The sequence below is a fragment of the Fukomys damarensis genome, unplaced genomic scaffold, assembly GCF_012274545.1.
Source record: "Fukomys damarensis isolate Sample0158 unplaced genomic scaffold, DMR_v1.0_HiC HiC_scaffold_24, whole genome shotgun sequence".
In the NCBI taxonomy this organism is placed as follows: domain Eukaryota; kingdom Metazoa; phylum Chordata; class Mammalia; order Rodentia; family Bathyergidae; genus Fukomys; species Fukomys damarensis.
This window is the reverse complement of record NW_022900936.1, coordinates 3,257,871-3,283,165: the sequence shown is the minus strand read 5'-3', so window position 1 is coordinate 3,283,165 and position 25,295 is coordinate 3,257,871. Positions and strand designations below refer to the sequence as shown.

At 55.4% G+C, this 25,295-nt stretch overlaps 1 protein-coding gene across 2 annotated transcripts; it reads left to right on the top strand.

Annotated features, from left to right (window-relative positions):
* The first annotated feature begins 5,882 nt into the window (after nucleotides 1–5,882).
* Nucleotides 5,883–24,820, top strand: Fam3b (FAM3 metabolism regulating signaling molecule B). Of its 2 annotated transcripts, none has more exons than XM_010636471.1 (8): nucleotides 5,883–6,037; nucleotides 7,345–7,488; nucleotides 17,291–17,414; nucleotides 18,799–18,857; nucleotides 20,013–20,063; nucleotides 20,642–20,729; nucleotides 21,545–21,677; nucleotides 21,802–21,973. In XM_010636471.1, the coding sequence occupies exons 1-8, from the start codon at nucleotides 6,016–6,018 to the stop codon at nucleotides 21,955–21,957; spliced, it is 777 nt and encodes a 258-aa protein (XP_010634773.1). In that variant the 5' UTR covers nucleotides 5,883–6,015; the 3' UTR covers nucleotides 21,958–21,973. The 2 variants fall into 2 exon arrangements, with proteins under 2 accessions (XP_010634773.1, XP_010634774.1); XM_010636472.3 differs by lacking the exon at nucleotides 21,802–21,973 and adding an exon at nucleotides 24,661–24,820 and having other exon boundaries at nucleotides 5,884–6,037.
* The last annotated feature ends 475 nt before the right edge of the window (nucleotides 24,821–25,295 follow it).

Here is a 25,295-nt window from a genome sequence, read left to right as displayed (position 1 = left end):
AAGTGGGTGCGGGTGGGGGTGGGGTCAGGACTCCAGCGCCTCCCCCAGGGACCGGAGCCCTGGCCGGACGGGTGTGGGTGAGGGGTGAAGGCTGGGGTGGGCCTGAGGGGATCGAACTCAGGACCTTGCTCTTGCCAGGCAGGCAGTGGCACCACTGAGCTAAATCCCGGGGCGGAGGTCGGACGTTTTTCCCCCATGGTTTCTGACGTGAGGCTTCCAGGCCCGGGGAAGTTTCTCCCATGACTGCGTCACAGCGTGACAACAGAATGCAGGCTGATTTAATGGCAGCTGCCCCTGGGGGGCTGTGCCCCTCACTGTTGTAGTACCTTCCCTCTCTCCCTCCCTTCGGAGCCCTCTGAGGGGGGTGCAGTCAGGCTCAGAGACCTGAATAGTTTACCCTGGACAACCCAGCACTCTGGAGGCTGAGGCAGGAGAATTCCTGTGAGTTGGAAAAACAGAACAGTGACTCTGGCTCTGCTCTACTCTACCAACTTCCATGCTCTGCCTCCTGCCCCAACAGCCAGCTAGAGTCACTTTGTAGAGTGAAAACCAGCAGCGGAAAAGATGAGCTTGGATGTGGGTGTGGGTTGGTTTTGCTTTCCACACTCATTGAGTTCCAGATGGGTGAAGGCCATGGTTCCAGGAGGCGGCGAGGCCAGGAGCAGAGTTGGAACCCATGGACATGTGCGGACTTCTCCTTGACCCCAAGGACCTGGGGCCTCTGGACTGGATTCGCCATCAGGGAACACAGGAGGCACACGTGGGGACCTGGGGCTGCAGGGGAGTGGGGCCAGGAGAGTGGAGGCCCAGGGCCCAGCACAGTGGCCTTGGGCTGTAAGGGTCCCTGTGTGCTGCAGCTGCCCGATGAGCGGGCTGTCCAGGGCTCCCGGCAGCGGACAGCATCATGTGCCAGGACTGCAGGTGAGCCTGCACCGCTGTCTCCGTCGCTTCCACGCCCGTGGAGGTCATGAGCGTGGGGTGCCTTCCTCCCCAAAGACAGGTCACCCACTGTGAGGCCCTCCGTGCCCAGCTGGAGCTTTGCCTCACTTCTGCCTGAATTCAGCCGCTTCCGGCCTGCAGCTCTGGCAGAGTGTGACAGGACCTGGGGCACAGCAGGGCACTTCGGGAGCCCAGGAACTGCTCGGAGTACAGGATGTCAGCACAGCCCAGGCTTGGGACTCTCCCAGGCCTCCAGGCTCTGTCTCGGGCTGGATTTCTGCAGTGGAGGCCTGGAGCCGGCGCCGTCTGTGGGTGACACCTCCAGCCACAGCCCCGGGTCGCCGAGGATGTTCCACACAGATCCGCCAAGAAGCAGTGGGCGGACAGCGAGCAGTGTGTTTGGAAGCTCTGGTGCCGCCCTGGGCTGCTGCAGCTCAGGCTGAGTGGACGCACTGGCCCTCTGGCTGGGGAGCCAGATGTTAGCATTGCTGCACACAGAGCTGCTCCCCAAAATGGAAAGGAAGTGGCCCCACGTGGCAGCTGTCTGCCCCTTTGTAGAAAGGGGGTCGTGTTACCCGACAGAGGGTCCCTGGGGCCTCTCTCCTCCTGTTGGGGTCCAGAACAAAGGACTGAACAGAACACAGAAAAGGCAGCGAGGGTGAACATTCCCCCAAAAGTGGAAAAGAGTGTGCTCTGCAGGGCGAGAGCGGCTGCAGTGAAAAGGCCTGAGATCGGGGCAAGGGACCTCTGGATCCAAATTTAGGGCCATCTTCCTTCCATGCACATAAGGCATTGGGCGATCATCCTATCACACGCTTGCTTGGCAAACGCCAAGTGTGTAACTGTCCCAATGTTGTGCCCAAGTCGCGAAGTCCCCAAAGACCACCAAGGAGTCAGGTCCGATGCAATTGCAAGAGGAGTTTATTGCAAGCTCGAGCCTGGACCCTCGGGTGTCACCGTCACAGCGGCTTCAGACCGAGAGCCCGGATCCAACTTTGAACCAAGTTTATGTAGGATTTTTCTGTTACTACTTTTAGTTTTTCCTTATCATCAAGGGGCATCGGGGAGGGCACATTGGAACGTGATCTAATGTTTATATTTGCAAATTTATTATGGGGTGCTGGGAGGGTACATATTGGAAAGTTACCTAATGCCTTTAGAGAATTAATTCCTCTTTTCAGTAGACAATTAATTCCTCTTTTCTGACTTTTGCTAAGATGTATGACTATCTATGTCCACTATAATTAATTCCTATATCAGCTATAACTAATTCCTATATTGATTAGATCACCCAGAAAGAAGCTTTTATATCAACTATACTTAATTCCTATATTAATTGAATTACATAAAAAGAAGCTTATCTTAAAAAGAGGAACAGAAGCAGGGTGGAGAGGCCCTAAAAGAGGAACCGAAGCATAGAATGGAAACTGCCACATACAGTGGAATTGTTCAGGAGCACAGAGGAGCTGCCACATAGAATGGAAACTGTCACATAGAATGAAATTTCTCAGAAAGGAACTTTTGCATTTACTCTATTCTGGGTAAGGGGCAGGGAGCCCACCGTGACCTGGAAACTTGGTCCTCACACTATCAAAAAGCTCGCTTGGATTCCTGCCTATGTAAATAAAGAACCAGGAAGTATCTTTTGATTGGCTATGCCCATATGCAAATGAAGGATTGGAAAGAGCATCTTCTGACTGGCCCTGTGTATAGCACTAGATTCAAAGGAAGGGATTGAAATTAGTGGGTTTCTGATTGGTCTGGGGCAGCACCTTCTGACTGGCTTTGTGTAGGCTGCTGGCCTCACCTGTGTGAGGGTCCCTCCTCACCTGTGGGAGGGTCCGGGTCCCTCCCCCGGCTGCCCTGTCCATGGTGGACCGGCTCCTACTGTCACCTCTCAGCTTTTGTTGGGCGGGTCCTGCCTCAGAGGCTGAGAGGTTAATTTCGCCTTCCTGCATGCAGGGCAGGAAGATTTCACTGCCTTGGCCTCCTCCCTGTCCTCCCTGCCACATTCCAGGCTATTCACAACCTGGCATCTTTCACCGTGTGTGTGTGCTCCTGCGGTACTGGGGTGCCTGTGTTGTGTAGGTGCCTGACACACGCTCGGCCACTGAATGACCAGACAAGGCCCTGTATCTTCCACCGAGCTGCTGGGCTGTGGTCTGTGGCCCCCAGAGCGCACACGGCGTCCTCAGGGCCAGAAAGCCCCTCCCTGCGCTGCGCCAGCCATCCGGAGTGCCTTCTGCTGACCTTGCCGCCGCCCAGCTGTGTGTGGCTCTGAATAGCGTCACCGGGTTGGCCGAGGCCGAGGCGGCCTTGAGGCTGTGTCCCTGAGCCTGGCAGTGAAGCCCCTTCTGGTCAGAGGGTGTCGGCACTAGTGCGTCCTGTGCATCTCCCATCTGATCTTCCTAGAAGGAGAGTTCCCACTTCACAGATTTTTTGAAAAGATGAAATTCGAGTACTAAATATATTGCTTCCAACTAGGCATGGAGGCACACGTTTGTAATCCCAGCACTGTGGGAGGCCGAGGCAGGGGGATTCAGAGTTCCAGTCCAGCCTGGGCAGTTGAATGACTTAGATCCCGGGGGTGCGGCTCAGTGTGCCGGCCAGGGTTCGGTCCCCCTGTCCTCCCAGCTCCCGTGTGCTGTGTTAGCTGAAGGTGCAGAGAGGTCTGGCCCCCTGCAGGTCTGTGACAGGGGTGCTTCTCAGAAGACCCTGCTGTCTTTGCTTTGACACTGTCCCCAGAGCGTGACAAGGGATGGCTTCCTCAGGATCGGCCCCGATGCCACATGTGTAAGTGGTTTTCTCCTCTGCTCTGTCAAAGCCTGTTGGCCGCAGACTGCAGTACTCTGAACAGTCGGTTCTGTCCCTGCTGTCCTCGCTGTGCACTGCTGTGTCCACTGTCGGGAAGCTGCAGGGCCGAGCGGAAGGGCAGAGGGGCGGCCACCCTGCCTGTCGGCTATGGTCTTGCCCGAGGTTCTCGAGGACCTGGGTTGGAGCTCGCTGGCCGGTAGAGGCGCCTGTGTGATCGGTGCCCGAGCCCGGGGCGCAGATGCAGAGGAACTGAGAGGGGAAGATCCCTGAGGGAGACGTGCGTGGAAAGACACGCACTGCCGGGCATGTGACCCAGTCAGGGAGGAAGGCAGGAGCACGAGGAGGGAGCGGCGAGGCCCTCTGGACCTCATCCTGCACGGGTGATGTGGTGTGCAGCGCCGTCCCTCCTCACGGAGGCACATGCGGGTCAGCGAAGGTCGGACTAGAGCCCCACGGTGGTTTCCACTCAAGCAGCGGGACCCCGGGGAGGGCTGCACGGGGATCACAGGGGTCCTGTTGGAATCCTCCGTCTCCGGCCGAGGGGCTTCGTGACATTCAAGGTTTCACACCACCATTCTGAGGTCATTACAGCATCTTCCCCTCTGTATGGTTTGAGAAAAGATTTCTAAGTCCTGTTCCGGAAGCCTGAGTGAACAGGCTGTTCTCAGATGCCGTCCACAAGAGCACAAAGTGCCTTTGCTGCTCTGGGGGATGCTGGTTAATCTCTGTTAAAATTCAGAATTGATATACCCTGTAATTCAGTAATCCACTTCAGGAGTTTGTCCTGAACCTACCTCAGATTACGCATTCTTTCTTGTCACGGAGTGTATTTACGCTTGACTGTTTCCCTCAGGGGTTGTGTGTGATTCGGGCCATGGCAGGATGGGGTACTGTGGTCAGAAGTGTGTGGTTTGATCTGTAAGTTACAGCTGCTGTGGACTGAATTGGGCCAGTCCACATGCTGTGTCAGGGACCTCACCTCCCAGGGGGATGGTATAGTACATACATCAAAACATATACACAAAACTTGTGCAATCCAACAAAGAATAAATAATTTGAAAACAGGAAAAGGACTTGACTAGATGTTCCTCCAAAGATGCCGTACAAATGGCCAAGAATAGGAAAAGAAGATTGACATCATTAATCATCAGGGAGGTGCAAATGAAAACTACGAAGGGTTATTACCTCTACGTGCTAGAGTGGCCCCTGTGAACAACCCAGAGTGTGGAGAAATGGCCCCTGGGTGTGGTTGGCACCAGCGGGAGGTGCTGTGTCTCCTTGGAACACTGAACAGCAGTCCCTCAAACAACTAAAACGACAGCCACCCTGTGATCCAGCAGTCCCACTTCTGAATGTACGTCCAAAAGAGCTGAAAGCAGGGTCTCCCAAAGACATTCAGTAGCCAAGAAGTGGACATGTCCACGGGTGGCTGGGTGGGTGGCAGTGGGACTTTTATCAGACTTAGAGGCCAGTGCTGCAACCTGAGGACACAGCGATGTGACGAGAGCATCTCAGCAGGCAGATGCTGCAGGCCGCCTAGATGCAGCTCCTGCAGAGGTCCCACTTCCAGACTAAGGCAGCGTGGTGGAGCCAGCCCTCCTCTTGTGGCCGTTGTGACTGAAACCTGATGAGTGTTTGCACTGCAGGTGTGCTCCTGGCGGCAAGCCACAGCTGTTTCTGTGTGGGACCCAGTCACACACCGGCCAGCCTGCCCGGGGCCCCTGGGTGGCCTGCACCCTGGGGTGGAGTGTGTCCTTCCTTCATCCAGTCAGCAAAGGAGAAAGCAGGAGCGGGCACGCTGCCAAGTGTGCCAGCACACGCAGGCCCCGAGGCCGTCCTGGGTGACTCAGAGGGGCTCTGACTGTGGGACATGCTTTGACTTTGACGGGATCCGCCTGGCTTCCCTCTTGCAGCCGCTTCCTGTAGGGAGACCCTGGGGACGTGGGGCTCACATCACCTAGGCACTTTGGTGCCTTTTTATCAGCAGGGCTTCGGGGGCATCTCCAGCCCTGGATCCGGCCAGCCCCTGGGAAAAAGTCCTGACTGGTCCATGACCCTGAGCTCCGGGACGCAGCTCCGGACAACACCCTGCCTGGCCCGCTGCCCTGGAACCTGCCAGGTCTGCACCTGCCGTTTACCTGTCCCTGGCCCGCCCCTTGCCTGCGGACCGGACCTTGGAGGAGAGCGAGGGCAGCCAGAACGAGGCTTCCGCTCCAGCAGGTGCCTGAGCTGGTGGTGGGGAGCAGTGCCCGCCCCGGGAAGATGCGCCCCGGGGCTGTGGTGGGTGAGTGGGGCCTGGGCGGTGGGGAGGGGGCCTGGCCGGAAATGAGTGGGCGTGGCTACCAGGCCCCTCCTGTTAGACTGGGCTGGGAATGGGGGTGCAGAAGTCCTCTGTGGACGCAGTTCTGGGCCTGTACCTTCATGCAGCTGCACGTGAAAGTGTTTATGTGATGTGGAAAGCACACGTCTCCCGAGGGCGGTCAGTGCGGCCACTTTGGAAGGAGCCTCCTGATTTCTCTGAGATCTGACCATGCCCTTGCTTGGCTCGGCTTCCTCACCCCTGGGGCACCGCCCACCCTCTCTGCCGCTCCCCTTCCCAGATAATACCAGCTTGTGTTTAAAAGCCATGTTGCTTTTGATGTCTTGTTTGCTTGGCTGTGATACCCGGGTGGAACAGGGACCTCACACTGAGCTCCGTCCCCAGCCGTTTTTTAATTTTTTATCTGCGTTAGGGCCTCACTGGTTGCTCAGTTGCCCAGGCTGGCTTCCACTTGTCCACCTGCCTCAGCCTCCCTGAGTGGTGGGGTCACAGGCTACGCCCCCCAACCCCGTGCCCGGGTTTCACTTTTGTTCTCGCGAGCTGCAGATCTGAGGCAGCCTTGGAGTGGGCAGTGCCCTTGACGCAGCGGGTCTGGTTTGTTTGGAGGGCAAGTGCACGTGGGTGGGTGACGGGGACGCTGAGCCATTCGGCCTGCTTGTTTGTGAGTTCCCCAGCCGGGGCAGAGCTCCTGGCCTGGCACAGGGGTGGCGCAGGGCACTGGGCAGTAGGCTCTGGAGCCCATAGCCCCTCCCGCCGGAAGTCGCAGAGGCGGGTGGTTCCCATGCACCTTGGCAGGCACCAGGCACACACGCTGGCGGCCCACAGTTACCCTCTTCCTGCAGCCCCTGGGCAGGGACACAGACAGCTGGGAGCCCTGCTGGGCATCCTCGGGGGAGGGAGCCCCGACGGAGCCTGAACTTCTTTATGGGCTGGTGCTGGCAGGGATTTGGAGGGGCAGCGAGGAGGAGGGGAGAAACAGTGCCCCTGCCCCGCCCCATGCCGTGGAGCCTTCTGCCTCACCCTGTCCTTGACTCACCCAACGCCCAGTCTCTGTCACAAAGCCTGTGCTCTGCTGCAGCCCAGGGCGCTGCCCCCTGGTGGCGTCCAGGCCCACACGTAAGGGTCACTTCTGCCCTCGTTCCGGGGTCTCTCACGCCAGGGGCATCGGGTGCAGTTGTAGGAACACCTTTGCCCGAAATCCTCATCTTCTCATTTTGGATTAGTGTATGGGTCTCTGCTGACATCTTTCTGTGCCCCTGTCCTGTCACCAGGCGCCTTCAAGGCCGTGTTCCTGGTTTTCGCCTCCCTCTGCGCCTGGTACTCGGGGTACCTGCTGGCGGAGCTCATTCCCGACGTGCATCTGTCCAGCGCCATCTACAGCATCCAGACGGTTGGGGAGAAGCCGGTCCTCAAAGGTGAGCACTGGGCTGTGGGCAGGGCCCCTAAGCCTGCAGCCTGACCTTCACGTGATCTCTGGAGGCCCCGGGTCACACCTAGGAGAGGCTCAGGACCCCAATTCTGGAGGCATGTTAGGTTTTCTAAAGGAATGAGTCAGGCCCCGTGGCACATGCCTGTAATCAGGGCACCTGGTGTAAGACTCAGTCTCACTTCTGCTCCACGGAGCGTGAATAGCCGAAAAGGCCTCCACGATGCTGGGTCCTAACACCCAGCAAGGCTCTGGGAGCTCGACGGAGAAACGAGAAACCCAGAAGGGAACACACCAGGCTAGATGGTAAATAGACCTTTATTAGTCTGGCCAGACGGCACTCCACTCCCGGACCCAGGTAGCTCAGAGAGGCCACTGCTCAGGAGCTCAAGGCTCTAGGCTCTGGGAGCTCGACGGAGAAACGAGAAACCCAGAAGGGAACACACCAGGCTAGATGGTAAATAGACCTTTATTAGTCTGGCCAGACGGCACTCCACTCCCGGACCCAGGTAGCTCAGAGAGGCCACTGCTCAGGAGCTGAGGTACTTTTTATAAGGTTTTTCTAAACAAAAAGTCAGGGCATTCACAGAACTACCAGAGGACAAGATTCTGAACACATTGCTTATCTCATGCAGGAAATGTTCTGTGGTCACCTTTTGTCTTACCATTTGCATCTGGGCGGGCTGTCAGCCAAGGTAGCAATTGGCATATGAAGAAGCACAGTCTGGCCTATTAGCATGGAGTCACTTTAGCTCATTCAAGTTTTACACTGGGAGGCTGAGACAAGGAGATTGCCACAAATTCAAGGCCGGCTTAGATTACCCAGCGAGGCCCTGTCTCAAAAAAAGTAAAATCTAGAGGAGTAAACGTCTTGAAAACCTTCTGTGAAGCAGCAGTGAGTTTTGGGAAGGACTTGAGAGAAATATCGGGTACCTGGAAGCAGTTTCCAATCGGTACCCAGAAGGGCGTCTCAACCTGCAGCCTAGGACAAGGGACCTATCTGCCCCGGCCTGGCTTCTCCTGTGCCTGCTACATGGGGCACAGCCAGGTGCAGGAGGAGGAGAGCCAGGCTCTCAATTCTGCAAACAGTGGAAGTCCTAGAGAGAGGGTGGCAGAGCGGAGTTCCAGGAGGTGGCAGCTGTGACGCCATCTGGCATGTCCCTGAGCCCCAGAGTCCCAGTCCCTGTAGCTGCCGTGGCAACACACAGCTTGGGCATCTGGTCAACCGCAGAAATCCGGTTCCACAATCTCAGCAGCTGAGATCAAGGTGGACCAGTGACAGCCTCTCTCTAAAGGTCATTGTGCTCTTTACTTCCTAATCTCCAATTGATTTGCTAATACTCATCCGCACAAAGACCGCGTTGTCTCAGAAGGAAAGGCTGTCGCCAGAGCCCATTTATTTATTAATTCGGCAGGTGTCGAACTGACCCTGAGTCTGCCTGCGTGGTTGAAGTCCACCCTTGATGCCTGGAACCCTCAGAGGGGACCAGGCCCAAGTCTGAACACCAGATGGTAATGGTCAGGTGGGAAACGGACCAAAGAACTTGGTGAGCCGGCGCTCACAGGAGGACAGGGAACAAGGTACAATTATAAAGTTCTGCGGCCACCCTGGGGGACACCAGGGAAGCAGGTCAGCTGTGCCCTTTCTGAGCATTTGTTGGAAGTTGATACTTACTAAATTTTGGTGCCTATTTTTAACACAGAAATAAAGTATAAAGAATTAATTTGCACAAACAAACAACTATAAAGTGTTTGAAAACTTCTTGGGCAGCTGTTCCTTTTATGGGGGAAAAAAGAACGTTCTAGGAACCAACTGTGGCTGGGGAGTTCTTTCTTTTCTTTTTTGAGACAGGATGTTGCTGTATAGTTCAGGCTGGCCTCGAACCCATGGCGATCCTGCTGCCTCAGCTTCCCATAGCTGGGGCCATAGTGTGCACCAGCATGCCCGGCTTTGGGGTGTTTTTATTCAGATCTTGGTGCTGGCTTTGGCTGGGCTCGCTCCTCCTTCCTGGCCAGGCGAGGAGACTCTGCCCCCCCGTGGCTGGCTGTCTCCTGCATTGGACCCACTTTTGGGGTGGGGCTGTGATGCCCCCCAGATGTTGGAGTCCAGGCACAGGCTTATGGCTCCTTCCGGCCTGCACCCCGCATGTGGCAGCAGATGCTGGGAGTCAGGGCGGGGAGTCCCGCTCGGTGAGCTGGGGGCAGGAACCTCACCTTCTGGGGCCACCACGCAGGGGCCGAGCGACTCTGGGCTGCAACCTGCGATTTGGGAGCCGCTGCCACCTCTCCCCCCTGTGCTGCTCTGCTCCAGCGTCTGTGGCAGTGACAGAAGCTCCCTCAGCTGCATCTCTGTCCCATGGCCTCACGCGGAGGCTCCCAGGTCCATGCTCCCAGGGACACGGTGGCCTTGAGCCCCGGAAGAGCTCCTGGTCTCCGCGGCTGTGGCCTGGGCTGCGACTGGAGATGGCAGAATTCTGTCAGAGTGGAATCCAGGCCGTGCTTTCTGGGCACCAGGAGCATCCTGTGCAGGAGTCTTCGGCATGTCCCCCACACCCCACAATCATCTCCCACATTTGGAGGGATGAGCGAGGTCCTAGTCCCCAATCAGGAAGTGTCCTCCACAAGACAGATTTTTGGACCTCACATTGGGATGTTAAAAAAAACGCTGTAGCTCTAGATCAGGGCATGGTGATTCCTGGAGGCTAAGGCAGGAGGATCACAAGTTCAAGCCTAACCTGGGCTATTTAGTGATTTAGAGAGACCCTGTGCCAAAATAAAATATAAAAAGGGATGGGGATGTAGCTCAGTGTGACAGCCCGGGATTCAAATCCCAGTACTACAAAAAAAACCCAAATCCCAGTACTACAAAAAACACTTTAAGGCCAGGTTGAGTCTAAGAATCTATTTTACAGAGCTCAGAATGAGTTTTGGGAGGGAGGCGTTGACTTCTTGCAGGGTTGCGAGTGCTCCCTCTGAACTGCCGCCTGTTCCTGGTCTGAGCAGAGCGACATCCTGGCCTGGGCAGCAGCACACAGGCTGGGGACCTCCGTCTCCTTGTGTCTGCGTGTGGCATGTGTCCTCGGGTCTGCAGGGAGGAATTCTGGGAAAGGCGCTGGAGGGCTGGGGGTGGCCAGCCGGGAGGGAGCTGTTTGTTCGGGGAGGAGGCAGGCGTCCACCTCCGCTAACCTGGTCACTGGGGCCTCAGACACCTGGCACTCAGGTGACCACCAAAGGCCCCTTCCAGGAGGACTCTGCAGCCCCCAGGGACCAGATCCTGCTGCCACTGCCCAGAGATACCTGGGAGCTCTGCCAGGTGGCCGCCGTGTCTTCTTGTGCTGACTGTGCCGGGCGCTGGCATACAGGAGGCCATGGAAGCCCAGGTGGTGTCCATGCTGGGAGACCCCAGTGCCAGGCCTTTGGACAGGCCACAGGAGGGACAGGGAACATTTCAGGCCTCAGCCTGTCCTGGACTGCCCAACCTGTCCCTTTGTCTCTGAGGTGACTCCCCTGGGGAGTGAGACTCCAGCTCCAACGAGGTTGGAACTCCCCACTGCGAGGACACAGTCACCCGGCCAGGTGGCCCCCGTGCCTGCCGCAGCAGAGCCTCAGGAACAGGGCAGGAAGGGAGGAGACGGCGGCCGGGCAGCTGTCCCTCTGCCCCATGGTTCTTTCACAAGTTTAGTAAACCGGCACCAGGAAACCATTCACTGCTAGTACTGGGATGAAAAATAAATTTTAAAGGTAAAACTCTTGTTTGACTTCCCCTGCCCCACCCCTTCCTGTGTTTGCAAAAGATCTCCTGGTTTCCTTCTTTGAGTCCTTTTTTTTTTTTTGCTCTGTTTACTCTTTTCCTTAGTGAAATGAGAGATATCAAATGATATTTAAGCGTGTGTGTCTGATTGTTTCACTTGCCATTCATTATATTTTCCAGACATAACTGTTTTCCTACGCGTAGCTCGTATTTGTCCTTCTTTATAGCCAAGTAGTACTCCATTGTTTAGAAACCACATTTTCTTTTGCAGTCATCTGTTGTTGGATGTTCAGATTCCTCCCAGGACTTAGCTGTTCCGAATTGTGGAGCTGTATACATGGGTGTGTATGAGCACTGTAGTGTGAGGCCTTCAGCTCTTTGGGAAGATATCTAGAAGGGAAACAGCTGGGTCAAGTGGAATTTCTCATTTTAGTTCTTTGAGGAGTCTCCATACTGATTCCCACCAACAAGAGAGAAGGGTTCCTTTTCCTCTGCCGCCTCTCCAACATTTGTTGTTGGATTTCTTCTTTTGTTTTTAAGAAGACAGTGTATTTGAAGGTGAAGAAAACGGGGGAGATGGAGAGAGAGAGAGAGGGAGAGAGACAGGCAGAATATGAGAGAGAGCAGACAGGAACTCTGAAGAGTAGGGAGTATTCGATAAGGAATTACTCCCTTAATTTCTTGATGATTGTCTTTCTGTTGTGAGATGAAATTGTAGTACTTTTAAAATTTGTATTTCTCTAATGACCAGAGTTGTTGAGCGTTTCTTCATGCATTTATGGGCCATTGGTACTTTTCTTCTAAGAAGTGTCTGTTCATTTCAGTTGCCCATTTTTGGACTGGGTCTTTTATTTTGGGGAAGGGTCTAACCTTTTGAGTTCTTTATATATTTCAGGTATTAGTCCTCTGCCTGAGGAATAGCTAGCAACAATGTTTTCCCACTTGCAGGCCATCTCTTTACTCTGTCAGTTGTTTCCTTGGCTGTGCAGAAGCTTTCCAGTTTGGTAGGATCCCATTTGTTGATTCTCGCTGTTATTTCTTGTGCAGTTAGGGTTCTGTTCAGAAAGTCCTCGCCCACCTATACAATTTCAGGTGCTTTGCCTATTTTACCTTCCATTAGGGTCATTGTTTCTGTTTAGCTCTGATCCCCCCTTTTGTTGTTTTGTTTTGCAGTACTGGGGATCGAACTCAGGACCTTGCATTTGAGAGGCAGGCGCCGTGCCACTGATTTCTTCCGTGACCCCCTGGGTGTTCAGAATGTGCTGTGACGCTCTCGATGTTTCTTAATTTTCTGTAGTTTCTCCTGTACTTTGTTTCTGTTTTCATTGCCCAGCGGTCTGATAGCCATGGGGTGATTTTGACCCTTTCGCATTTATTTGAGCAGGCTCTATGAACTAGTGTGTGGCTGTTCTGGAGAGAGTTCCGTGCGCTGTTGAGAAGACTGTGTGCTCTTCTGCAGCAGGATAGACCCCTCTGTAGGCATCCAGTAAATCCATATATTCAAGGGCGTGGTTCGGCTCTCGTAGTTCTCTGTAGGTTTTGGTTTAGTTGACCTGTCCCTCGGCGGAAGTCGGGTGCTGGGGTGTTGTACCAGATACCCCAGTGAATGTTCACACTCTGCTGTAACCCTGAACTGACAATCAGAGTGATGATGACAGTGGGGGAAGGAAACCTAGGGATGGTGGGAAAGGGGAATAGAAAACAATGGAGCTGCTGCTCACACGCCCCCCACCCCCTAAGGTGAATGTAAGCTCCACATGCTGCTAGCGTGTACTAATAAGGAAGAGGCTGCTGTTTGATAGGTTTGCGGGCACAGCCTTTAGCTAAATTATTCGAGGAGTGTTTCTGACGTCTTGGAAGGCTGCTTGCCTTCTGTTCCGTCTCGTGGGTGTGGCTTCTGACTTCCGTCTGACTTCTTTCTGCTTCCTCTTTGCTTCTGGGGCTCACTGACCCAGCACATGGCTTGCACCAGAGGCAAGATCACCGCCAGGCTGTGGTCGGGAAAACGGGGACCTGATATCCACAGGGTGCAGGGTCCAGGGTCGCAGCCGCCTTCTCTTCCTGGGTTCTTTCTCTTCTGCCCCCTTGGGGTCCTCAGATCCTGTTTGCCTCCTGTACTTTGCAGCCGGCCTCCCCGGGAAATAAAGCTCCCTTTTCCAGGTTCTCCAGGCTCACCCTTGACTGCTGTTCAGGTAGCAGGGTTGAGTTTCTCAGGGGCTGTGTGCTAACAGTCGGAGTTGTGAGGCAGTACAGTTCTGCACCCCTCCCGTTACCCACCCCCCATCTCACTGGGCACACCCTCCTCCCGTCGTCCCGGCCCCTTCCTGCAGCAGCTCTGGAGTCCTCTTTCCTGAGGGTCTTCACCAGTTGTGATAAAGAAATATGGTGACTGCCGCCGCCGAGCGCCCCCCGGTGGAAAGGCAGCTGGCGGGAACATGAAGCTGTGTCCTGGTCCTCCTGAGTGACCGGGTCTGGTGCTGTGTGACTTCCGGCTCCTCCCCGCAGTCGGATCCTGCAGTGCTGAGGTCCAGGTGTTCGTTCGCTCACTCATCTATTCAACAAACACAGGCAGAGCCGCTGCCTGGACCTGGTGGAAATCAGGCAGTGTGACACCTCGCGATGGCTTCGGCTGTCCAGGCCCTCTCCAGGTTCCGTACAAATTTTGAATTGCTTTTCTATTTCCATGCAGAATGCTATTGAACTTCTGGCAGGACTGCACTCAGTCGATGCACCGCTGTGTGTGGACGGTGTGATAATACGGTTTGCCTGACTCACAAGCGCAGGATACCTTTCCATTTGTCAGCCTCCCTTTCTTCCATCCGTGCGTCAGAGCCGTCAGTGCGCGTGCGGGTCTTTCACTTCCTCGACTGAATTCACTCCCTTAACGGTCCCAGTTACTGTAAAGGTTTTCTTGATAATTTTTGGCTAGTTCATCGTCAGTGTCCAGAAACACTACAGATTTTGGCGTGTGGATTTTGTATCCTGCAACTTTACCATATTAGCTCTAACTTTGCATTCGTGGAGCTGGGGGATTCCATATGGAAGTTCGAGCCCTTAGTGCCAAGAGACAGTTTGATCTCTTCCTCTGTTGTTTAGACGCCTTTTCTTTTTCTTGCCTGATCACAGTGCCCAGGGCTTCCGGTGTGGCCCGGAGCAGAGTGGAGAGAGCGGGCACCGTCTCCTGTCCACCGCTGTGGAGGAAGTGTCACCAGCTGCTCACCGTTGAGTGTGGTGATGTCCCTTCCCTTAGCTTGCTCTTTCCTTCTGTTTTCGATGTGGCATTTCTCACCCTGAACCCTTCCTTGTGTTGAGGACATCCCTTTGTAACCTAATCTGCTGAGGAATTTAACCTTTTTAATGAGGCAAGGATGTTGAATTTTGTCACAGGATTTTTTCTGAATCTGTTGATGCAACCAGTGGGTTTTGTCCTTCATTCTTTTTTGCGGGGGGTACTGGGGATCGCACTCAGGACCTTGTGCTTGCGAGGCAGGCGCGGCACCACTGAGCTACGCCCCGGCCCCTTCTTACATGGAGTATGATGTGTGTTGACGTTCACATGAGACGTCCTCCTTGTAGCAATCATGCTGATTCTTGGTATTGCTGCATTTCATTCGTTGAAGGTGTGTAGGGAATTTGGGCGTCTGTGCTCATCAGAGATGCTGGCCTGTCGTCCCTTGCAGGGCCCTTGTGACGCTGGCCTCGTGTGGCGATTGAGGAAGTAGCCCTTGTCTTCACTGCATTTGGAAGAGAGTGAGGCGGTTCGGAGTCTTCCTAGGAATGTTTGGTGGAATTGAGCGGTGAGGCCCTCAGCCCCCAGCCTTGGTTTGGCTGTCAGGAGGATTCTTCTGGCTCGGGTCCGGACTGACTCTGGTCTGCTCGGACGTTCTGTTTCTTCATGCTTCAGTCTTGCTGGCTTGTATATTTCCAGGAATTGACTAAGTTCTTCTAAGTTACCCAGTTTGTTGACTTAAATTGTTCAAATGGTGGCCCTTGTACTTCTGTGGTATCAGGTGTGATCTCTTTCACTTCTGGTTTCATTCGAGTCTTATTTTGTCTTAATTTAACTAAGGTTTTGTCACTTTTGTCCATTTTTTAAAAAATCAACTTTGTTTCATGGATTCTTATCTTTCTAGTCTTCATTTCTCTCTGCTCTGGTCTTGGTTATTCCCTCCCTTTCCTCCCTTTTAAGCTTAGCTTGTCCTAGCTAGGTGGGGTGGTGCACACCTGTAATCCCAACACTCGGGAGGCTGAGGCAGGAGGATGGCTGTGAGTTCGAGGCCAGCCTGGGCTACATAGTGAGTTCCACGTCAATCTCATCTACATAGTGAGACCCTGTCTCAAAAAAAAAAACTTAGCTTGGCCTTCTTTTTCTAGTTCCTTGTGATATAATCCTAGGTTGTTTGAGATCTTTCTTCTATTGAATGTCAGTGCTTATTATTGTAAACTTCCTTCTTAGAACCGCTTTTACTGCATTCCATGGGCGTGTTCAATTGTCATTTGTCTCTAGATATGTTTTAATTTCTGTTTTCAGGCACTGGTTGTTGACTTAGTTTCTACATATCTGTGACGTGCCTGAGTTTGCTGCTGTTACTGATTTCTACTTTCACACCCTTGTGGCTGGGAAGTCTTCCTGGGTTTGTGAGGTCTGTTTCCTGGCTCCCTTGGGCTGAGTGCTGTGAGAAGGGCATGGCCTGCTGCTAGTCGGTGAGGTCCGGTCGGCCTGCAGGGCAGCTCCGGTCCCCTGTGGTCTGCAGGTTCCTGTCCAGCAGGATTCATTATGCTGAAAACCGAGTGGCTGCTGTAGGCAAGAAGGGAAGGTTCCCTGGAAAGTGAGACCATCACAGGCTTCCTCCCTCACGGATGGAAGGGTTGCGTGTGGCTCTTTCTACCGTCCAAGGAGGGCGGGAGTGCTGTACGTGAGGAATGGGACCTGGTTCAGTGCCAAAGCTGCTGTTCCTTCGAATGCCGACACCCAGCCTCTAGGATGTAGGAACTCAGTTCACGTTGTCTACAAATTCCCTGGCCTAGGGCATTTACTTTTAGCACCCTTAAGACCAAGACAGCGTCCTGGGTGTCCTTACTACTTCCTGTCTGGATGACTTGCCTCTTTTGGAAGTGGAGTCTGGAATTCATGGGGAAGGACTTCTTCTTCTGCTGCCTCCTGCTCGTCCTCTTCCGGTGTCTCCCAGGGCTTCTGTGCCCTGCTCGAGGTCTTCCTTTGTGATCGGATGATTTTCTGTAGTGCATCCTTGGATTTCTTCACCCCGAGGTCTGATACACCCTGCACCACTCCACCTGCTGTTTACTAGATCACAAGAGCACACACACAGCCAAGTCCCAGGCTCGCCTGCAGTGAGGGTGCTTCTGGAGCCTTCCTCTGGGCCCCGGCTTCATAGGAGCTGAGCACCGCCTGGGCAGGAGGGCCAGGTGGTGTTGACGTAGCGGAAAATGCACAGGGTGAGTCTGGCTGAGGGGCCACTGCCCCTTACTCCCAGCATCGGTGTCTGTCCCCCGCCTGCTGACCCGGGGCCGGATGTCTGCAGACCCATGCACACTGGCTACAGCACACTCTGGGCAGAAAGGCTGAGCTCCCCATGCTCCCATGGTCACCTGGCGATCTGTGTGTGTGTGTGTGTATGTGTGCGTGCGCGGGTGTGCTTATGGTGCAGTGGGCATGGTGTGCTGTGCGCTGTTTGTCTGTGGGAAGACAGACACTGCACATGGCTCTGCGCGCAGTGCAGTCACCAGCACTCTGACTCCCGACCTCTGTTATCAAAACACAAACTCACCTCATGCCCCAGGAAGGCCAGGCTGGGCGGTGACCCCGTGCTTTTGACAGTGCTGTGCCCGCTCACCCCTGTAGGTTTGTTGGTGTAGGACAGTGGGTGATGTGAACTCTGCCTCAGCAGGGCAGGGGATCCCAGGAAACCACTCCTCGGCTCGGCTCAGCTCCCCACCTCCAGGGGGGCCTGCTGGATGCTCTGCCGGCCGTGTGCTCACCAGCAGGGTCGTCTGACTGCTGTACCTCTTGCTTATGCAGCCCCACTGCCCAGGAGGCAAAAGTGCGACCACTGGACCCCATGTCCCCCCAGCACCTACGCCTACCGGATGCTGAGCGGCGGGGGCAGAGAGAAGCACGCCAAGATCTGCTTTGAGGATGAGCTGTGAGTATGATGCAGTGCTGGGGTTTCTGTCCCCTCCCCGGAGCCGGCCCTGTAGAGATCCATGTGTCTCTGACCGGGAGAACTTCATCTGGGTCCATGGGTTTCAGAGGGTTCAGTCCATGGTTAAAGCAGCATGGCAGAAGGGCACAGTGGAGGAAACGCTGCTCATTCTGGCAGCCGGAAAGCAGAGAGAGGGAGGAGGGAGGAGCTGGGGATGAGGACACCGCCTTCCAGGTCACGTCCCCTGCGACCACCCCAGCCAGCCCACCTGCTCACAACACGTGTGGCCACGAACTCAGGAGCAGATGAATCCACGGCCAGGATAGCGTGCCCATCTCCCAGTCGCCTTCCCAAGTCCCACCTCTGAACTCCCCAGACTTCCCCGGACAGTCTAGTGCAGACCCGACGTCACCACTGTTACTCCACGGCCCCCGGAGTGCCCTTCCTGAGCCCAGTGCCTCTCTCCGTGCTGCAGCGGTGCTTGTGATGATGGCTGCTTTTCGTGGTGGTTTCCCTGCCCGAGGGTGCATTGCAGCAAACGCGGTCACTCGAGTTTGTCTCTCTGAACTCTGTACAAACAGAGTTGTAAACTGTGTTTTCCAAAATGTTCCAAAGCACCAGGCCTCTGTGGGGGAGGAGAGGGGCAGCTCAGCAGGCCTGACCGGAACAGAAGGCCAAGTCCCTTCGCCACACTTCCAGGGTGCAGAAACAACGCCTCCGAGTGCTCCCCAGGGTGCTCTCTCACCCCCGACTCTAGAACCTGGCCAAGAGTTCGTTCACACGCACGTGAACACACACTCGCAGACACACCTGCAGCGCCCACGACCGTTCATGTATTTACTGTCTCCACCACAGCCATTCGGTCCTTCTGGTTTTAGGGAAAAATCTTTTCAAATGGACAGTTCACAAATCAGTGTAAAATGGGAACGGTGAGCGGTGCGGTGGAAGGCGAGGGGCTGGGCTACCCTGGTGGCAGTGGGAGGCTGTCCAGGGGGACCCAGGCTCTGTCACACACTGAGGGGTGGGAAGAGGGGTGTTGGGGCCACACTGGGGTTGCAGCCTCCCTTCCCCTCCGGACCCTCTTGTCCAGCCTCACACCTGCAGTGTGGGAAGGGCTCCGTGGCCCGGGGAGTGGTCAGTGCCTGGCGGGTGTGAAGGAGCTGGGTCCTGTGTACGGCACATGGGCATCTCCCTGGGCTGGGAGGGTCGGTGCAGGCGCCACACAGGGCCTGAGTCCATGTTGCTGGCTGCGGAGTGGCACCTTCCTGGGCCACACCCGGCCGTGGCCGTCTGTGGCAGTGGCCGGAGGGGCCATGCCCGGTGGGGACCCACAAAGCTGGGCCTGCGAACCGGGCCTCCCGGACCAACGCCACCTTCATTTCAGGCTTGTGGGCGAGAAGATGGGGAACGTCGGCAGAGGGATAAACATCGCCATCGTCAGCTGTAAGTCAGCGGGTGTTTTTCTCAAACTTGCCCGGCAGTTCTGAGATGGGATTTCCCAGAAATCTTGAGTTATCAGGCACTGTGGACACGGTCCAGTCCAGGGCTCCATTTTAATGAATTTTAAAGTTAACTATTTGTTTTCATGAGCCTCGCTCTTCAGACTGTTAGTGGTTCTGGTGACAACAAAAAGTGCATGGAAAGCTCAATATGCAAAGGCTTTACAGTAACACCTGGGGCCTGCAGGAGCGGCTCGGAGCAAACCGGAGGAGCAGCTGGCTTGGGCACAGAGCAGGGTCCCGGGCTTCTGCTCCCCTCCGCCCCAGATGAGTGTTTGAGCAGAGGGGACACTGTACGTCTGTCCCTCTGTGTGACCCAGAACTCCGTGGAAAGCGATCTATGGCTTCCTGTTAGTCCCACGGCCACTGTGGGTCTGCAGCAGCTCTGGCAACGGGTTCCCCACGGTGTCCCCGGGAGGGGTGGGCAGCACGGGCCGTGGCACGCGAGACCAGATGCCGTCAGGCCAGTGACCTTGGGGACCCTCTGTGCCGGCTGGGAGGGACTGAGGGCCACAGCACAGTGCTCAGATCCCCTCAGCCTAAGGCCTCACTGCAGTGAGCCACGCACACCATGCAGACAGCCCAGCTCACAGTGGCTGAATCTCGGAGGCTCCATGTGTCCACCAGCAGATGAAGCCACAAAGGAAACGTGGTCTTTACACACCACAGAGCACGGCTCTGCCACCAAGAAGGACGGACGAGGCATTTGTAGGCAGACGGATGCTCCTTGAGTCCATAAATTAAGTGAAACTTATCAGACACAGAGGTTTAAATGCCGCACGGTTTCTCTCAGATGAGAAACCCAAAGTGTAAATAAACCAAAGGGCAAAATAAAAGGCAGACAGCGGGAAACAGGGCGGTGGACATTTTGCAAAAGGCAAGAAGACCAAGAGCTGGAGCGGGAGGGGAGAGGGGCCAGAGGGAGGGGCCAGGCAGCTTTGTCTGTGTTCCTGGTGAAGATGAGGGGGGGAGTAAAGATCGGCCCCGCCCAGGCTGGCCGCCCCTCTCTGGCCCCAGCTGTCCGCACTCTCGAGGGGCCGGGGGCCACCGTACCCTGGGCTCTGGCAGCTTCCTTTAAACACTGTTCTTTCGCTTCCAGATGTAACTGGGAAGGTGATAGCCACGAAGACTTTTGACATGTACGAAGGCGGTAAGGAAAGTGAGAGTTACGGCGAATTTTAAACACAGGGTAGACCCTGAGGAGAAACCGAGGCGCCAAGAATCAGGGTGGGGGGGCTTCCTGGCCTGCATTTCTAGGGTGTAGGTTTGGCGGGGTGCACTCCTCAATTGCAGGTGTAAGGGGCTGCTCTGAGCTGGGCGTGGTGGTGCATACCTGCAAGCCCAGCATCTTTGGAGGCTGAGGCAGGAGGATCGAGAGTTCAAGCCTGGGTAGCTTAGTGACTTCAGAAGATAGTATCTTAAAATGTAAAAGGAGGACCAGGGATTTAGGTCAGTGGTTCTGCCGCCTGCCCCGAAAGCGCAAGGTCCCGAGTTCGATCCCTGGTGGGTGGTGTTACCCTGGGGTCTGACTCCCTGTCAGCATGACGGACAGCAAGGACTGCTACGGCGCCGTCAAGGCCTGACTCCCGGGGCCTCCCCTGCACACCCCACCACTCACCCTGCTCCCTGAGGGGCTGAGAGCGGAGGAGCAGGCTGAGGCAGGAGAGAGATGGCCAGGGCAGGGCCCCAGGATGGCCAGTGCCCTAATGCCTCCGGCTGGCCCCGCAGATAACTCCAAGCCCCTGACCCAGTTCATCCAGAGCGCACCCGCGAAGTCCCTGCTGCTCATGGTGACCCATGACGACGGGAGCACCAGGTGAGGGGGTGGAGCTGCCGCTGGGTCCTGCCCGGGTCCTCAGGGAGGTCAGAGCCCTCACAGCAAATGAGGGATGGGTGGTGCCCAGTAGACCCAGAGCCTGCGATCGGACCCCTGGCGGGAACACAATCAGCAGCTGCGGGGCCGAGGTGCGGCCTCTCCAGGCAGGAGCCAGCAGGTGGGACTTGCAGGTAGGAGGGAGATGGAGGTCGCTTCTTTACTCAGGGAGCAGCGGGGAAGACGCACACATGCAGTGCCCATGCACACGCACATGTACACGCACACGCACATGCACACCTGGCCCCCGGCATCTCCCAGATGAGCCTGACCCCAGGTTCCCCTGAAGCTCACTTCCTTCCTCTGCTGTCCTCGGTCAGCTGCTTTCCACCCGCCTTGCCTCGGGCCTGGGAAGCAGGGACAGTGGTGACTGCTGCGAAGCTGGCCAGGTGCAAGGGTGTGAGGGAGCCGAGCTCCAGGGCCTGTGAGAATCAGGAGCGGGGATTCTGTGCTTAGAACTGAGGCCTATCATTCCAGCACTCTGGAGGCTGAGGCAGGAGGACCGCAGGTTCAAGACCAGCCAGGACAACTGAGTGATTTAAGGAGACCTTGTCTCAAAATAAAAATTAAAAAGGAGGGTGAAGATGCAGCTCAGTGCTAAGGCCCTGGGTTCAGCCCCCCGGTCCCACAAACAGACACAGCCCAAGGCAATAGAAGGCTGTGGATGTGACCCCTGTTGGCCAGAAACGTGAGCTGCTTGCCCCACACGCCCGCATGTCATCTGGGGACCCGTCCTCACCCCGCCCCTCTGTCCCCAGACTGAAGGCCGATGCCAAGGACGCCCTGGAGGCCCTGGGCAGTAGAGAGATCCGGAACATGCGGTTCAGATCCAGCTGGGTGTTCCTGGCGGCCACCGGCTTCGAGCTGCCCGCAGGACTTCCGAGGGAGAAGGTGAGCTGGTCCGGGGCCCCCGAGTGGCTGCTCCTCTCACTGTGGGCCCCCCGTGGGACACAGGCTGTTGCAAATCCAGGCCGCTAGCTGCTGTGGTGTCCTGGCTGTGGGTTCTCATTCTCAGGTCTCCCTGAAAGTGGGGGCTGGGAGTCGGTTTCCCCACCTGCAACCACTGCTGTCTGCCCTGCCCCTCCTCCTGCACGGGGCCGGCCTCCCTCTGTCCTGCTCGGGGTGGCAGGGCCAATCACCAGGGCCTCAGACGAGGATAGGCCCCGAATAAACACGTGGTAACGGATAAACACAGCTCTCATCGTTGTGAGCTTTTTCGTTTGCTTGTTTTTCTCATCACAAACTCACTAGGCTGGCTTTGAACTCACTGCGTAGCCCAGGCTGGCCTCACAGTCACAGCGATCCTCCTGACGCTGGCCCCAGGCTGTGGTCGGTCACAGGGCAAGCAGGGAAGGACGGGGTCGTGACCTCCCGAGGCAGGACAGCCCCTGAGCTTCTGGGAGAGCTGTGTCCTCAGGTCTGGACCAATCCCTAAGCATAGCAGCCTTAAATTCTTAGGAAAAAGTAGGTGTAAGTCTTGGTGACCTTGGGTTAGACTGTGATTTCTTTAAGACGGAACTGTTGATGGTAAAAGAAAAATAGATGAATCGGTCTTTATCAGAATCAAAGACTTTTCTGCTCCAAAGAACACTGGAAAGACAGCCGGTGGAGTGAGAGTGAATATTTGGAAATAATAGACCTGAGTCCAGAATACATACAGGACCCCCCTACACACACACTTTTTGAGAAAGGTTCTGGTTATGTAGTTTAGGCCTTGAACTCAGTGTAGCCCAGGCTGGCCTTGATCTCACAGCGATCCTCCTGCCTCAGCCTCGTGGGTGCTGGGATGACAGGCGTGTGCCATATATAGAACTCTTACAGCTTGACAACAAAAAGACAGCACAGTTTTACAGTGGGCACAGGGCTGGAGTAAACGTTTCTTTACAGGAGCTGCAGTAGGCGGTGAGCCCATGGAAAGGCGCAAGCGCCTCGGTAACCAGAGAGGGCAAATGAGCGTCGTGAGGAGGACCTCCTACCCCGGGCGCTGTGGTGTGGGAGGGAAGCTCGGCCTGTCCCGCGCTGCTGGGAGGGGCGCGGTGTGGCATGGAGCAGCTCCTGGAAGTTGGGGCGGTTAGCCCAGGACCCAGCGGCACCCTGTGGACACCCACTGGGGACAGTGGGCACCTGCGTCTCAACCCTGGGCACAGCAGGGCAGAGCAGCGTGCTGCAGAGTACAGTGGGCTCTTGACTTGCGAACTCAGTTCTTTTCCGAGGCCTGGTTGTAACTCAGGTTGGTCAGTGAAGGCTCAGGCTCCTCTGCACAGCCTTCAGAGTCTCTCTCCTGCACACAGCAGATCTCAGTGTCCTCAGAGAGACGCCCGCCCGGGACTTCTCAGTGAGCCCCACACGGGAGAGGGTATGTCATGTTCCTTCCAGAGCTCTGGAAGCCAGCACTCGGGTCATAACTCAAGACTTTGTTCATAAATTGGTCATAATCCAAATGGTTTGTGTCAGGCTGGTCGTAACTCGAGGGTCCACTGTAACCCGGTGTGGAATCATGGGGCCAGGATGCAGGTTGGCTGAGCCATGGGACACTGTTCATCTGCTCAGAGATCTGCGCTGGGCTCCATGCCCAGCCCTTTTTCAAGTTTTTATTTTGAAGCACAGTCTTGCTGAATTGGCCAGGCTGGCTCGAACTTGTGACCCTCCTGCGTGCACCTCCCAGAGTGCTGGCGTTCAGGGCACACCGCCATGCCTCCTTAAATAATGTATTTTATAGTATGTGAATCATATCTCAATAGCGTTCTGTAAAAAGGGGGATCTATAACTAAAATCCCAAATTAGGACCCACACTTTTTTTTTTTTTTTTTTTTTTTGGTACCAGGGATTGAACTCGGGACCTTGTGCTTGTGAGGCAGGCAGCAGAACCACTGAGCTAAATCCCCGACCCTCCCATACAATTTTATTTAAGTACCAGGTGCAGGTGCTTCAGCACCTGAGAGTTGAAGCTGTAAAGGGCTGGCAGCAGCTCCTGTGCATGCGCACACACACACACACCCACACACCGCCAAGCAACAAACTCTAAAGTACTTCACAAAGTATAGGCTGGGGAGGGGAAAGGGGACACAGAAAGAATGAAGTGTGTCAGGTGCACATTCCAGCACCTGACAGTAATGAGGAGTTCATTACTGTCCGAGTTACTTTTCTCACTGCTGAGACAAGATATCTGACACCCACAGTTAAAGGGGGAGAGGTTTCTTCAGCTCCCATTGTAGAGGTTTCAGTCCATGATCAGCTGGGTCCAAAACAGGGCAGAGGGGCAATAGTTCACGCAGCAGAAGACGGTAAAGGCAGCAAGGGAGCCTCAGCAGTGCCTTTCTGCCCCTTTTATTCCAGACTACCAGGATTATGGCGGTGTTCTGGTTTAGTAATCACGCGCCCTCAATCCCAGCATCACACACCCTAGATCCAGCCACCTCTGAAAAAGCCCCACCTATGACTACATGAGGCTTTGGTGGACAGCTAGACCCAAACCATGACAGTTATGTACTGCAAACATGGACTAATAAAAATAAAAATTTTTTAAAGACTCAAAGAGAAAAAAAGAAAAATCGCTGTTCCCAGAGTTGAAAACTAAACACCACAGCTGTGCTTTCCAACATTTTAATTTGTGAAAATTCAATAGACTTTGACTTCCAGTCCACCCAGTCACATTTCTTTAGCCAAGCGGATGGGTCAGCACATAGGACGCCTCCCTCCTCTCAGAAAGTCTGAGACCTCATGCATACCTCAGTGAGACTCGCTGGGAGGAAGTCAGCTGCCATGCCTGGTCAGGCAGATGGTGGCTCTGCCGCATGACTGTGCTCACGGAGCACAGGTTAAATATTTGTGCGCTGGCTTAGTGTGTAATGAAGCTTTCTTCTCCTTCACGCAGATCAATCACTCTGATAATGCCAAGAACAGATACTCTGGCTGGCCGGCGGAGATCCAGATTGAGGGGTGCATACCCAGGGAGCAGAACTAGCGGCACAGCCCCCAATAAACATGTCTGTGTGACCCAGGCAGCCGAGTGGTCCCAAACTGAGTGTTCGCAGCTTGGTGTCAGCCAACAGCCCTCGCTGGTTGTGTGAAGTCTGTCACACACACCCGGGGCTGCCCTAGAGTGGCTCCTGGCCAGAGCAGCTGCAGCAGGGCCTGGGTTGGCTCCTGATGTGCTCTTGAGTGCCCCCTGTGGGTGGCAGACCCCTTCCTCAGCCCTATCTGGATGCAGCTGCCCTCTGGTGGCTTCCTGCCCACCGGTGACGGCCCGCGGGGTCTCAGGGACCCGGAGGCGCAGCCTTCCGTGATGCAGCCTGCAGGTGAAGGCACGGCATCCCTGGGGCGAACACTGCTGCTGGACTTGGCCGAATCTCCTTCCCTGGTGGCGTGGTCACTCAGTGTACATCACACTCGGATCCCTTCCCCACCACAGTGACCCGTTGAGAGTTCCTGCAGACCCCAGTGAGGCCTGAGCAAACCACAAGCAGAGTGCTTTCATGGAGTGGGAAATCGCTACTCCAGAAAGAGCCT